General features: G+C 41.1%; 1 protein-coding gene across 4 annotated transcripts in view; it reads left to right on the top strand.

Annotated features, from left to right (window-relative positions):
* Positions 1-722: 722 nt before the first annotated feature.
* Positions 723-15847, top strand: part of UBE2Q2 (ubiquitin conjugating enzyme E2 Q2) — a 73445-nt gene continuing 58320 nt past the window's right edge. The window contains exons 1-2 of one of the 4 annotated variants that reach the window (XM_047737740.1): positions 723-1193; positions 11646-11747. In XM_047737740.1, the coding sequence (XP_047593696.1) occupies positions 1005-1193; positions 11646-11747 (291 nt within the window). In that variant the 5' untranslated portion in view covers positions 723-1004. The remainder of the gene's footprint in view (positions 1194-11645; positions 11748-15847) is intronic. The other 3 variants (XM_047737737.1, XM_047737736.1, XM_047737738.1) reach the window with 3 other exon arrangements.

Raw genomic sequence — 15847 nt, 5'->3', positions numbered from 1 at the left:
GAAAAATTTAACATAGGATTATGCGATATAGGGTGACTGGTTGGCTATTTTAGATTGGGTGGTCTGGGAGGACCTCTCTGAGATGACTTTTGAGCTAAGACTTTACTGAAAATAGTCCTGCCTCCACGGGAGGTGGAGAGGATTTCCTTAAGCTTGGGAAACGGGACAAAAGCTCAAGGCAGGAAGGGAAGAGAACCCATGCTAGTGAACTGGTGGCTAGGTACGGGGTTAGAATAGTGAAGATGAAAGTAAGTGAGCCGATTTGCGTCCAAAGCGCTGCCAGCTCTCTGCCGCCTCCCATTAGGGCACCGCCCGGGTCAGGTGAGTGGGTGGCTAGCTCAGAGCCCAGCAGAGGAGCCGCCCCCAGGGGCTGGCCGGCGTCCGCAGGCGCGCCGACGTGGCCGGCGCAATAGGCCGCGCACGTGGCCAGCTCCCAGACTTGGAGGCGGAGGCGCGCAGGGGGCCTCCTTATCCTCCAGGTGATCAGGCCTCCAGGCGCCAAGCGCCCCGAGCCTCGGGTCCGAGGGCCAGAGGAAAGAAGCAGATGGGCGGGGCGGAAGAGGGCTGGGTCAAGGCGAGGAGGGGCCGGCCAGGCGGGCCCGCGCGCAGGCCGCGTGCACGCGCCGGAACCTGGGCGCGCGGGGCGCGCCGGGGCGGGGAGGGGATGGGGGCGGGGTGGGGGCAGCCCTTTCCCAGGCTGTAGCGGGGGCGGCGTCGCTGTTGCCCTTTTAAGCCGTGGGGCCGTGGTCTCCTGCCCGCGGAGTCGGTTACAAAGAGAGCAGCCGCCGCCCCCGCCGCCGCCCAGGCCGCCACACAGCCGCCGGCCGAGGCCTCAGTGCCCCTAGCCATTTTTCAGCCGCGATACGACGCGGGCCTCGGCGGCGGGGAGAGGCGGAGCCGCGAGAGTGCGGCCCCAAGCCTGCCCTGTGGGGCGGTAGCGGCCGTGACGGCGGCTCTGGGCCCAGCTCCCCTTTCGCACCCCTCCTGCCGGAGATGAGGGGAAGATGTCCGTGTCAGGGCTCAAGGCCGAGCTGAAGTTCCTGGCGTCCATCTTCGACAAGAACCACGAGCGATTTCGCATCGTCAGCTGGAAGCTGGACGAGCTGCATTGCCAGTTCCTGCTGCCGCCTCCGGCACCGCCCGGCAGCCCGCACTCGCCGTCTCCGCCGCTTACACTCCACTGCAACATCACGGTGAGGCGCCCGGCCTCAGACCCTCGAAGCCAGACGAGGGCTGAAAGGGCGCCCGAGCCCCGGGACAAAAAGGAATCGGTCTGGTAGGGGCCCCTTGGCTCCCGGGGCCCCGGGCGGGGCGGATCCGCCCCTTTCCCGGGCATGGGGCCCTGCCCAGGCCCAGCCTTGCTAGCGCGAGGCTTGGGTGGGAGGAGGCAGGCGGTGCCTTTCTCCGCTCTTCCCGCGGGGCTGGGTTTGGGGCTGCTGGTCCTCTCAGCCGCCTTCTGGTTTCGGTGTGGGAGACCGTGGCGGCCCTTGCCCTCGCTAGGTCGCCATGGCTGCCCACAGCCGGCCTGCCCCCGGCCGCGGCGAGGCATGTCGACTCTGGCTTTGGAACCCCGGCTGGGAATGGGGAAGGCCCTCAAGTTTTAACGCCTTACTCTTCAGAGAGGTTTCCTTCCTCTTGCTTATTCACCCAGTTGTTTTTAAATTTGTGTTTAAGGAAAAACTGATATTGAAAAAGTTTAGAATGCAGCCTCTGGTGCTGTTTGAATTATCCCCTCCTTGCTGGCCTTGGCTCCGCGCGAACGTGTTTCCTGAAAGGCGCTTTGAACGTGGATGGGCAGGTGGTGATATAGGTGTTTGCTTCCACAGCCCCTCTTGTGTGTGAGCCTTTAAAATTATCTGCACCCCAAAGGAGATATTTGCCCGGGTCTTCAGACCAGAAAGATTAATTTATGTCACAAAACCAAAAAGGCAGTGTAAAAGCTCACTCTTTCAATTGGAAGCTCGTTAGAAACCCGGGGCTTGGTAAGGTAATCCAAGTGTTTAGTTTTTTCATAAATGTGTATGATGAAACCATTCATGAGGTGAAGTTGACCTAGGGTATTGTTCCAGACTGCGGAATAAACTTCTTACAGCAGGAGTCTAGGTGGTAGTTTATGTTCCCTCCAAACCAAAAGTGTGGTGTCTTTGACTCCTTCTGGTTAAGTCAGTGGGCTACTCAAGTGCCTAAAGTGTTCCTGATCTGGTACCCGAGAGTTTGGAAAGGGGTTGAAGTTACAATAATTGACATTAAAATAATTTCCAGAATATCTGGGGGAGCAGTTGTGTATTTTTAGGGAAAAAAAAGTACTAGCACTGTACTGAGGAGAGAAGTCATTTATTGAACATCTAAGTGTTCTGTTTTAGGCACTGGTTTTGCAAAATGGGTCTGTGTCGTCCCTATCTTCAGAACTAAATCTTGGGGGAAGAGTTTCATATTACCATACTCAGTTCTGTGGTGTCATTATGAAAGCCAAAGAGAGAGTTAATTTTGAGTTTGGTGGTTGGGTGGTGCTTCAGAGAAGGCTTTGGTGGGAGGCTGACATTGGAGTTGGGCTTTCACAGGTGAGTAGAATCTTGGGAGTGGAAGCACATTTCAGGCAGAGGAAACTCTATCCAGAAAAGACACCACTGCTTGAGAAAATGTGGTTTGTTTAGGAGAAGACAAATTTTGAGGATATAGGCTGGTAAAGAGAAGATTTTCCAAGAATAGGAAACAGGAAGTGGTAGTGAGTATGCAGGAGATTGGCCTGTATGGTGATTGTTCTGGTAGAAATTGGGGTATGGCCAGGAAAAGGAAGGGGTGGTTTGCATAATAGAATACTGAACTGGTAGGCTGTGGGTAGCTACTAAATTACTGAGGTAAGTTGGAAAAATGTGTTTGCCATCTAGCACTAGGGTTAATTCTCTACAGTGTGTGATATTAGGAAATGTATGTATGTCTGGTTTTGGTTATGTCAGGTGCTGTAGGGTCGTGGCAGTCTGCCAGAACAAAGAATTACCCACTTCAAATGCCAGCAGAGTCCCCGTTGAGATCTGTATAGGAGGCCAATAGGAGTCAGCTACACACAGAATACTGTGGGAAGACCTGGATTAGGAAGTGAAGCAAGGAATGAATCAGAGACACCCAGTGAAAGGAGGATGTGGTAGAGACTAGTATAATGGTATTACAGTAGAAACTCCTCAAAGTTATGACAGGTATTATCAGAAGGTAATTATCATGGTGGATACTCTGTGTATATGAGTGTGTATTAATTTTTTATGGGAAAATATCAAACATACACAAAAGGCGAATAGTGTGGAGAACCTCCATGTAGCCTCAACAACAATCAACTTTTGGCCCATCTTATTTCATCTGTACCCCACCTCAGTGTTTCCAAGCTGGTTCCTGACCTGTCACTATAACTATTTCCATGAGTATCTCTAAAAAAGATAAGACTCTTTAAGCGTAGGTAGGTGTTTTGATAAAATCTACATGGCTTGCCTCTGTTGATACCATTTTCTTAGTGGGAAAAGTGCAAAGAAGAAACGGTGTTGGATTTCCTGTCTATTGTGTTTTTGAATTGCTAATCTCTAGCAGCGCCTGGGTGGCTCAGTGGGTTGAACAGGTCATGATCCCGGGGTCCTGGGATCAAGCTCCGCGTCGGGCTCTCTGCTCTGTGGAGAGCCTGCTTCCTCCTCTCTCTCTGCCTGCCTCCCTGCATGCTTGTGATCTCTGTCTGTCAAATAAATACATTAAAAAAAAAATCTTTAAAAGGTTATAGCTCTTCAAAAAAATAATATTTGATCTGTTCTTTAATTTTTCCTCTTATTTCCTTATTCCCAGATATTTATTGAGCTCTTCTACATGCCAGGCCAGGTCTTTTCCATTGCTCACCAAGAAGCATACTTAACACAGTTTAACGTTTGAGTAAAGGGCACCTCATGAATTGTTTCCTTACACTCATGCATGCCAGTTCCTGAATAATCTTCTAAAGATACTGTACCCCCTTTTTCTTTCAGATTTCTGAATCTGTTTTTCCCATATGGAATGTGCCCCTTACCCCACCCCAGTCTGTCTTTCCATGTCTGACCAACCCTCAAGGCTCTTCTAGGAAGTCTTATTCAGTTCCTGCTGGTATTTATTTCCCCTTCCTCCCTTCTATAATCTTTACTATTTACTGCTTTGGTTATTTGTCCTTATGTTCTATTATAATAGTTTTAGACTTTTTTTTTAAAGCCTTTTTTTTATGATGGCAGGGGAGCATAGTCTCTAATCATGCTTTTCATCTTCCATTCAGTAAATACTCAGTAAATATTTTTTCTATTTTAGCTGTATTCTGTATGAACGAAAATCTTAACTATTGCGTAAGTTAACTGCCAAGAGTTTGTCAAAAGTGCAGAGGAAACATCAAGAAATATTTTAAATATTTAACAAGTCACTGGGTAGGAAATATGTAATTTGACTTTATATGAAAGACCATTTTAGGAAGGAGAAACCAGAACAGATGTTTCACTCTTTAGTCCAGGGGAATTGAGCTAAATCTTTTTCTGTTATATAAATTTATCTGAATCTTAAATATGAAGGGACAGAATGCTATTTTCAACCTCAAGAAGGAGTCTTTTACTATTTGTTTTGTGTGAACTCATGATATGAAGGAATGTCATGCAAACAGATCTAATTGCCAGTTACTGCTAATATTCAGTTATGCTCACACCTGAAAGCAAAGCAGCTTGTTTTAGTAACCTGTGTAGCCTTATTGGGAGCTAGTATACGGAATTCTTTTAGTCCTTTTGAAATATTTAACATAACTTGGCAACTTCATTTCTCCTTATATGCACTTCTTGACATCTGGCAATTCTTGGTAGGCAATCCGTATTTCAGAGTGAACAATCACCCCCCACCCACCTCATGTAAATTAGCTGGTAAACAGGTAAAATTTTGTACTGATTTTATTGTTTGTGTAACATAAACCAGTACTCTTTTGCATGAGTGGCTATTTGCCAGGCTACTTGTGGTAGCACATTTTTTTATTTTGCTAATTAAATTTCTCTTGGTCATTATCAGAGTCCCCTTTCCCCTCCCCACCTCACCATCAACAGCCAGAATAATAAATGTTAGAGCTCTGAGCTTAGGTGAGAGAAAAGGGTTTATACTATACTTGGTAGTTGGGACTTTAAGCAAATCACTTTTTCTGCTGTGTTTTTCTATAAAGTCGATAATACTTTTTGTCCTGCATGAAAGCTTTTAAAATAATAATGTTCTCTACAAATATGAAATTGGTGGTGTCATTTGCGGCTGAATATAGAATAGAAATGCTTTCTAACAGCTTTTCCTGAGAAATAAATCAGTGCTGTTAATTTCTTAATTTTTCATGTTACTAGTCTTGACATTGAATAAACAGTAGCCCACCAAAGTTATACAATGGAAATCATGAACCAACTTGGTTAAAGAGCCCGAGACCTTTTCTGCCTTCCTGGGACAGATTACCTTTCCAAACTGAACACCCGGAGAATCATTTGGAAATAGCAGAGCTGTCATGTTAAGCACTTCAGTGGTCCTTTCAGGCTGGAGGAATCATTGTTTTCATTCATCTGACCAATTTGTAACATAGAGTAAAATTCCTAGTTATTATCTATCTATCCTCCTCTACCCCCATTTTTATGCCCATCCTTGAAAGAACAGGTAAATGAAGAGGAGACTTAGGTTTTCATTTTATGAATGGTGTATGTCTTAGTAACTTGATAAAGTTTTTTAAACTTCCTGAGACCTGAAAAAGATAGTATTAGATAAATGTCAGCTAGTTGAGGGCTGGGAATTGAAACAGTCATTGCCAAATGTAAAGCATTACTGGAGAGCCAGAGTAATGAAGCAGAGTCCCCTTTACCAAAGCCATTGTAACAGTGTTCTGTGTTCTCTTTCTAAAAGATTATTCTGAAAGACAAAGTACACTGAGAATCAAGGAAACTGCCCATTGGTTTCTGCAGATCAGGTGGTTTGAATCTTTTTCAGCACCTTTATTTTCTCTGCCTCAGTTTAGAAGGATGTTTTGATTTTTCATTCTGCTTCTGTGGGGTCTGATAATGTTACTTAGTTGTTTACTTGCAAAATGATTAGCGGGGAGCAGTCTCTTTTGGTAGCTTTTTTTTTTTTACCCCAATGTCAGAGCATTTAGGGGCGCCTTGGTGGCTCAGCCAGTTAAGCTCTGCACTCAGCGGGGAGTCTGCTTGAAGATTCTCTCCCTTTGCTCCTTCTGCATCTCACACCTGGGTGCCTGCATGCCCGCTCTCTAACAACAAGTAAATCTTAAAATGAATGAATGAACGAACGAATGAATGAATGTCAGAGCATTTAGATTCTGTTGGTCTCATTTTCCTCTCCACATTTACTGAACAACACTCTGGAAGAATTACAACTGTTATATTTCTGAACCTTGAACAAAAATGTTACATGCATCTGTATTCATACGGTGATGAAGTCCTTGGAGATGACCATGTTCTATTATTTGGAAAAATAGTAGAGACAGCATTCTGGTAGGCAGTTCTGCTGACTGGTGCTTGATACAGAGCCACACATTGGTGTCTTAGTGGATTTGTGTAGAAAATAGACACAAAGTTATTTCTGAATAAGACTTTTTTTAAAATATTTTATTTTATTTATTTATTTTTTTAAAGATTATTTATTTATTTATTTGACAGACAGAAATCACAAGTAGGCAGAGAGGCAGGCAGAGAGAGAGGAGGAAGCAGGCTCCCCACTGAGCAGAGAGCCCGATGCGGGGCTCGATCCCAGGACCCTGGGATCATGACCTGAGCTGAAGGCAGAGGCCTTATTTAATCCACTGAGCCACCCAGGCGCCCCCCCCCCCCCTTTTTTTTTTTTTTTAAAGATTTTTTTATTTATTTATTTGACAGAGAGAGATCACAAGTAGATGGAGAGGCAGGCAGAGAGAGAGGGAAGCAGGCTCCCTGCCGAGCAGAGAGCCCGATGCGGGCCTCGATCCCAGGACCCTGAGATCATGACCTGAGCCGAAGGCAGCGGCTTAACCCACTGAGCCACCCAGGCGCCCTTTTTTTTTAAATTTTAAATAATCCTTTGGACATTAACAGCTAGAGCTAAATCCTTATGCATATAGATAATGTCCTTTGAAACTTTCCTAGAAGTGATGGCCTCCCTTTTTTTTTTTTTTAAAGATTTTATTTATTTATTTGAAAGAGAGGTAGTGAGAGAGAGCATGAGCGAGGAGAAGGTCAGAGGGAGAAGCAGACTTCCCGTGGAGCTGGGAGCCCGATGTGGGACTCGATCCCGGCTCTCCGGGATCATGACCTGAGCCAAAAGCAGTCGTCCAACCAACTGAGCCACCCAGGCATCCCATGATGGCCTCCCGTTCTTATTGATGAATTGGTTTCTGGAGCTATAACGATTTACATTGTATAGGAACTTTTTTTCTTCCAGGTAAAAGCTTTTATTGAACAGATTGGTAAAAATGTTAGCACGTGTGCAGTGAAATGGGCATTCTCACAGTCATGGCAGAAATACAAATATCTGTCACCCTCTAGAAAATAATTTGTTTACATAAACCCTCTCTGTTTTGGCAAGAAAAATAACTGAGCACCCCAGGCTGGCCTTATGACTTGGGAGCTCCCAGAAGGAGAATTTTAGTCCTAGAGAAGACCTAGATTTGTCTGGCTGAGCCCATCAGACAGCTAATCACTGGGAGTGGAATGGGCTCATAGAGACCTGTGACCAAGGTTTGGGTCAAGGGAGAGAGAGATAGAAAGATGGGAAGGAATTAGGGAAGCTATCTCCAATGGAACCACGTAGGTTAATATACAATGGTGAAGGGATGTTTCTTCCAAGGAAGACATTCTGGGTTGGGCTATGGAAGGTGTAGAGAAGGCAGCTATTCTAAAACTTTTGGAGTCAAAACTTTTATACTGTTTAAAAGTGAGGGGCACCTGGGTGACCCAGTTGCTTAAGCATCTGACTCTTAGTTTTGGCTCAGACCCTGATCTCAGTGTGTGAGATTGAGCCCACGCTCAGCATAGGGTCTGCTTAAAACTGATTCTCTCTCTCTCTCTCTCTGCCCCTTGCCCCCTGTAAAATAACCCCCCCCCCCAAAAGTGTGCTAAGGGCCAAGGAGCTTTTTTTTAAAAATTATTTTTATTAACATATAATGTATTATTTGCCCCAGGGGTACAGGTCTGTGAATCATCAGGCTTACACATTTCACAGCACTCACCATAGCACATACCCTCCCCAATGTCCATAACCCAACCACCCTATCTCTACCTCTCCAACCCCACAGCAATCCGCAGTTTTGTGAGATTAAGAGACTTTTATTGTTTGTCTCCCTCCCGATCCCATCTTGTTTCATTTTTTTCCTTCCCTACCCCCCATGTCCACCCCCCAACCCTGCCTCTCAAATTCCTCATATCAGAGAGATCATATGATAGTTGTCTTTCTCTGATTGACTTATTTTGCTCAGTATAATACCCTCTAGTTCCATCCACGTCATTGCAAATGGCAAGATTTCATTTCTTTTGATGGCTGCATAGTATTCCATTGTATATATATACCACATCTTCTTTATCCATTCATCTGTTGATGGACATCTAGGTTCTTTCCATAATTTGGTTACTGTGGACATTGCTGCTGTAAACATTTAGGTGCACGTGCCCCTTTAGATCACTACATTTATATATTTATGGTAAATACCCAGTAGTGCAATTGCTGGGTTGTAGGATAGCTCTGTTTTCAACTTTTTGAGGAAATTCCATGCTGTTTTCCAGAGTGGCTGCACCAGCTTGCATTCCCACCAACAGTGTAGGAGGGTTCCCCTTTCTCTGCATCCTTGCCAGCATCTGTCGTTTCTGACTTGTTAATTTTAGCCATTCTGACTGGTGTGAGATGGTATCTCATTGTGGTTTTGATTTGTATTTCCCTGATGCCGAGTGATGTGGAACACTTTTTCATGTGTCTGTTGGCCATCTGGATGTCTTCTTTGCAGAAATGTCTGTTTATGTCTTCTGACCATTTCTTGATTGGATTATTTGTTCTTTGGGTGTTGAGTTTTCCCCAATGTCTATATATAACCCCACCACCCTCTCCCTACCCCCCTCCCTCGTGCCCCCCTCAGTTTGTTTTGTGACATTAAGAATCTTATGTTTTGTCTCCCTCTCGATCCCATCTTGTTCGATTTATTCTTTTCCTACCCCTCAAACCCCCCACATTGCATCTCCACTTCCTCATATCAGGGAGAGCATATGATAGTTGTCTTTCTCCGATTGACTCATTTTGCTAAGCATAATACCCTCTAGTTCCATTTTTCTGTTTTGTTTTTTGGAACTAGGGTCTAGATGGTATGTTCTCAAACTAGGCTGAAGAATTTGAAGAAGAAAATGCAATACTCGATAAATAGTTTTCCTTAAGAACAGGATTGATTTTCAAAATAGTTTTTCTTTTAGTCTGTGAATAGGTTTGGGACACACTGAAAAGTAGAGGAATGAGACTACAACATAAATCATTATTGAATAGACCTAATGATGTCCTTCAGTACAGTTTTCATTTTTTTTAATTGTTGTTCTTTAAAAAACATTTGGTGAAGTGCTTCAAAGACCGTTTCTTTGGCTTCAGCTATTTTGTAATTGAGATTATAGTTCTCAAAGCAATGCTTCTTTAATACTGTGTTTCTTCAAAATTGTTTTTCCATAACCAGAACCTAATTATTTGGCAGCTAGTATATAATAATAATGACTTTTTCCTAATCTATAATAGAAAACAGTAGAGAGTAAATGTCTATTAATAGTAAAGCATGTAAGGCTTTTTTCTGTTAACCTTTAAAAATCAACACATGTAATTTTACTTTTATAAATATGTAACTATAGCATTTCTTGAGAGTACTCAGTTTGCGACGGAATAAAATACTAGTATTTTATGGGGTTTGAATTAGTTGTATATTGCTCTATAACAAATATAGTAGCTTAGAACAGCAACATTATCTCACAGTTTCTGTTGGTCAGGAATCTGTGCATGGCTTACCAGGGTTCCTTGGCTCTGCTACTCTCACCAGGCAGTAAAGATGTTGACTAGTGCTACAGTCATTAAAAAGTGAAACTGGGAGAGAATCTTCCTCCATTCTTATTCATGTAGTTTTGGTATTACAGGCCTTTTGTCTGAGGGTGGCAGGTGGTCCGAGGCCTCTCTCCATCTCTTGCCATGTAGCTGTGGGCTTCTCCATAGGGTGATGGCTTCAATGAGGGGGTGGGGGTAAGATGAATGAAAGAGCAGGAGAGGGTGAGCAACAAAGAAGTTCTCATCTTTTTTTTTTTTAAAGATTTTATTTATTTGTTTGACAGACAGATCACAAGTAGGCAGAGAGGTGGGGGAGGGGGAAGCAGGCTCCCTGCTGAGCAGAGAGCCCAATGTGAGGCTCCATCCTAGGACCCTGGGATCATGACCTGAGCCGAAGGCTTTAAAACCACTGAGCCACCCATGAGCCCCTAGAAGTTCTTATCTTTTTGTAACCTAATCTTAGGAGTCACACCCCATCATTGACTGTATTATTGTCTGTTAGAAGTGAGTCTGGGGAGAGAATTATACAAGGCAGTGAATACCAGGTTAGGATGCTTGGGACCATTTTAGAGGTTGCCCATCACAGTGTTCAGGAACATCATTGACCCCTGAGCTGTAGCACAAAGATAGTGGCTGTACAAGGAGGATGCCTCTTTCCAAAGCCCAGTTTCTGTGGCGAGTGAAACCTGTATATACCATATGGTCACTATATGGCTGTTTGTTCTGACTTCTAACACCAGAGATATTGAAGGAATAATCCTAATCTCAGTTAAGGTATCTATTCCTTTAGAAACTACATTCCTCCCTACAATCTGAGAAGGGTTGGAAATTATTAGGAAAAAGGCAAAATTTAATGGGATTGATTTTGCGGGGGGCAATTTTCTATTGGAGAAAAATCTCAAAGTAACTTCTGTAATTACTCAGAACAGGGAGTATAGGGAGTAAGAAGATTTTTAAAAAATCATTTTAGTATTTGTAAGGATTTAAAAATATATGCCTAGATTATACTTCTTTGCTTCACCTTTAAAAATTGAGGTAGATCTCATCTAGATAAAGTTTAGAAATGTAGCTTTATTATATTAAAAGGCAAAAGTAGTATGGTTTAGATTTATAAATTATACTTCAAGGTTGTGAGGTGGTTGTTTTAATTTTTTTGCTTTTCTTTTTGAGAGATTTATCCAGGCCATGATTGACCCTTTGTAAAGGAAGGAAGCCCATCTTTCCTGGTACTTGAGTACCTTTTTTTTTTTTTTTTCCAGCTTGTGATAAAACCTAATTTTTGCAGTGTTTCTCTTCTATTTTAAATGCTACTACTTATTGGGTAAACTACTTTTTTTTTTTTTGCTTGATTTTTAAGTGTATAAATTATGTAACATGGAGCAGGCAAAATTACACCATACAACTGTTTTAAAAAAAAAAAAAATCCAGGAAAAAAAAAAACTTTTCTCCATGCCTAGATTTTAATGGGTTGCTTTTCTTCACCCTGATATATTTTACTTAAATCCGTTGTCATCTTGTCATTTGATGGTATGTTAACTTGCATTTCCAGATTAGTCTATATGTAAATATGTTTAACATAGGTGTCTCTGTAACAGGAATCTTACCCATCTTCTTCACCAATATGGTTTGTGGACTCTGATGACCCAAATCTGACATCAGTGCTGGAACGTCTAGAAGATACTAAGAACAACAATTCGGTGAGAAAATAACCCAACCTACTATTTTTTTCCCCCCTAAAAAACATTGTATGTAGAACTTAAGTGTTGAGAGGTAATATGATATAGAAAAGCCTGATTAATGATTATTTGATAATCTTAAAGGAGCTCAAGACCAGTTTTGTCTGTTTTTTGCCTTGAATTCTGTGCTACCTGATTTATCTTTTTTTATTCCCCATATGCTAAACCTTAATTTAGATGAGGAGTTAGGTGGTCTCTTTTCAATGAATTCTCACTTTAAACCTACCGACATTTTTAGTAGGGAACACTAGCCAAGGTTGAAGATAGAAAAAGAAAAAAAGACTGAGGTGGATGTGAGGGGAAATAATGCTAGAATGACATCAAGGCTTGTGGTAAGGAATGGGTTTTCTCTCTCACAAGTCTGTAACTGCAGTAATAACTAACCATAGGTATACAAAGAAAATGTGTTTTTTTTTTTTTTTTTTTTTTTTTTTTTAAAGATTTTATTTGTTTATTTGACAGAGAGAGATCACAAGTAGACAGAGAGGCAGGCAGAGAGAGAGAGAGAGAGAGAAGCAGGCTCCCTGCTGAGCAGAGAGCCCGATGCGGGACTCGATCCCAGGACCCTGAGATCATGACCTGAGCTGAAGGCAGCGGCTTAACCCACTGAGCCACCCAGGCTCCCGAAAATGTGTTTTTTTGTTTTTTTAGTATATGAAGAAGTATAACTTTCCATTTTATAAAAAAATTTTAGAAATCTTTTTTCTTTGATGATAAAAATAAGCAACTACTGTGAGAGTACTTAGTAAAATAAAGGGAAATAATATTTCTGCCTGATATAACCACTATTGACATGGTAGTTATTTTCTATCAGTATTTTCTCCCTTGCTAGTAAAATACGTGGACTCTAATAGATTTAAATAGTTGAGGTTGTATTCTGTATAGTTTCATATCCTTCTTTAAAATTAAGCTAGAATGAAAGATTTGACTACTGTATTCCTAGATGGCAGACTCCATATTACAAACATGTCTGTTACCTTCGTAGCGTTATGTTAGTTTATAAATTGAATGCAGTTAATCCCAACAGTCTTATTTTTGGAGCTTGACAAAATGATGCTAAAGTTGGTTTTAAAAAGTAAATAATAAAAAAAAGTTGAAAAAAGTAATGAGACACTTGTCCAATTAGATATTAAATAAAAATATTATGTACTGGTACTGGACTGGGCAGGTAAAGATAAGAGAAGTTTAAAAACAAAGTCATGCTATTGAGAATTCAGAATAAGTTAAAATACTCTATAAAGAAAGAGTGGATTATTCTATAAATATCATTGGGAGAACTGACCATCTGGGAAGTTAGAATCTAACAACAGAAGAAATTGGTTTGAGGAGTATTTTAAGAGTAGAGGCTGGACTGGAGAGCCATGAAGGTTAGAGGTAAAAATAAAAAGCTAGACAGATTCACATTTCCAGCACAGGAGTGACAGGACAGGAAAAGATGGCCCTCTTAAAAAAGATGGCCATCTTACTGCTATCTCCTTTTAGGAGGTTAATTCTAAAAAGATCTAAAGGTAAAAGTTTTGTAATAGTAGAATTGACTGGGTTATTTTTCAGTGTCTAACATTTTTCATCAAAAAATGCTCTTAAAATGAAATGACATAGGACATAAAATTGGGTCTCATTTTATTTTTAAAAAATTAATATATTTACGTAAAAGAAGAAAACCAGAATACCCTCTACTCTTATAGTCTCTGCCAGTTATTCTATCACCTAATTTCTTGACAGAATAAGTTATATTTCCTCACCTTTGCTTTACTTAATTCATTATAATCTGGATCCTACCTTCATTGTTGCACTTAAATTTTTTATGTCTAGTTGCCAAATCCAAGGAATCCTTTTTTAACCCTAAAATTGACCTCTCTGCAAGAGTTTGATAGTGATTATTCCCTTGTTGAAATATTCCTCCCCTTAACAAACATTTACTACCTAAAGTCTCCAATCAAAAGCAGGTTAAATAAAAACTACTGTGTATAGAATAGTTTTATGATAGAATATTACATTGTAGTTACAAAGAATGTCACTAATCTTTTCATAAGAATGTATATAACTTTCCAAGATACGCAAGTGAAAAGGCAAGGTATAGGATATTGTTTATAATCTGGCTCCTTTTGCAAACAGTGTTGTAAAAATTAAAAAAAAAAAATCTGTATCTTTTTTTTTTTAATGCATACATTCTCCTTCTGGGTCTCTACAGAAAACTGTTAATAGAAGAACAGAGAGAAGTTTGTTATTTTATTTTATTTGTTTTTCTAATTTACTGGCTTCTATGCCAGGCTCTGTAATAAGTGATGGGTACAAAAGTCAAGTCCTGTCCTTGTCCTCTGGAAACCAATAATCTTAGGAGAACTTCCATCCGATTACTGTCTCCTGTTTTTATCCCTTCCTAACCCTGCCTTGGTCTTCCCTGAGCTCTTGTCCCTTGGTCTGCCTCTTTTCATTCTATGCTTTCTCTGAGAAATCTCTTTTACTACTATTACTTAAATCATGGTTTATATTCCAGGGATTCCTAAATCTGTTTCTTTAGCTAAAATCTATCTCCTGAGTTTCAAATGCATACATCTACCTATGTATCCTATAGATCCAGGGAATCTCACTTGGATGTGCCATGGCTGTTCAAAATGATTATATCTAAATTTAACCTTCCCTACCTTGTGGCACTCCAGCACGCCAGTTTCTCTTCAGTAATTCTCTCTGTGATTGTGAGTGGGACAAGATGAAATAATGAACTTGTCACCCATGGCTGAACTATGGAACTAAAAGTTCTTTTTTATACCTTTATTTCCTGACACCTCCCTTCTCCAGACCTATAAGTTTCTAATACCTATCCATCTACCTTCTAGATATTTCTTAAATCTTTTCCTACCATCTTAGTTTCTTCTACCCTTTAAATGCTTTTTGGGGAGAGGGAGCGTAGAGTTGAAATTCCTGGAAAGCTATACAACCCTATTTTTCTTGTCGCTTGGTCTGACTTTGCCACGTGCTGCCTCTGCTGCAGCATTCCCATGGCTCTTCCTTGTCACAGGTTGGAGTGTCTGGGTCTGTGTCCAGGTTACCATTTGTCATCTTCATTATGTTCTTGAAACAAAACAGAGCTTATTGGAGGGGTAGATCCATGGTGCCTTTTAAGCTTGAGGATTTTTTTAATCCTGATTTACTGCTCAGCTTTCCTAATTTCTGCTTGTTCTTTTGGCTACTTTGGAAAGTCTTATTCTTTTCTTTTTAACCCATTCTAATTCTGTTTCTGTTTTCTTAGTCCTTCATAAACCTGCTTTTTCATCTCTTTTCCTGATCAGAGACATCTGGGAAACTGTCCCTGACCAGGTGAAGTAAGTTACCTTATTAGTTCTGGGTAAGGTCTAGTAAGTATTGAACATTGTTCTGAAAGCACAATTCCTAAACACATACATTGAAAACAGCTTTTTTTTTCTCAACAGTAAAAAACATGTTTGTGAACATAACTTACCTTGATTCTTTGCTTAAAGTAAATATGCTTACAAAACAATTTGGATGTAAAAATGGGAACTTAATGAGTTACTCCTTTCAGTTTTCTTAGTGCTTTTTTCACCTTTTTTTTTTTTTTTTAAATTTGGGCAGATGCTGAAGAACCTACAAGTGCCAACTCTTTTCACAGGTTTCATCTTATCTTTACCATTATAAGAAGTTTTTAATTTCCTTAGTTTACAGATGAGGGCCCTCAAACTCAGGGAATTAGATGCTGTATCCAAGGTCTTTTAGATTCCAGGAGTATATCTATTAGACCACGTTTGCCTCTTACTTTTAAATGGATGACTGGAATATATAATTTTATAACTCGTGTAACAACACTGCCTGTATTTTTTTGTCGTCTCATTAATGTAAATGTATTCTTGTCTGAAGTCATAAGTTTCCTAAGAAAAGGAGTTGGCAACTGAAAATTCGACAGTGTCTGGAGCTCTCCTTCCTCAGCCTTTTTGTTGTCATTCTGCTAGGTATTAGTTATAGGGATTGTACTCAAGCCATAGTGACTTTCTTATACTAGCAGCCCCTAAAAATATTTCTTAAAGACTGTTATTTTATCTGTAGGC

The sequence above is a fragment of the Lutra lutra genome, chromosome 7, assembly GCF_902655055.1.
Source record: "Lutra lutra chromosome 7, mLutLut1.2, whole genome shotgun sequence".
In the NCBI taxonomy this organism is placed as follows: domain Eukaryota; kingdom Metazoa; phylum Chordata; class Mammalia; order Carnivora; family Mustelidae; genus Lutra; species Lutra lutra.
The sequence above is the reverse complement of the archived record's forward strand: the minus strand, read 5'-3'. Positions and strand labels throughout refer to the sequence as shown.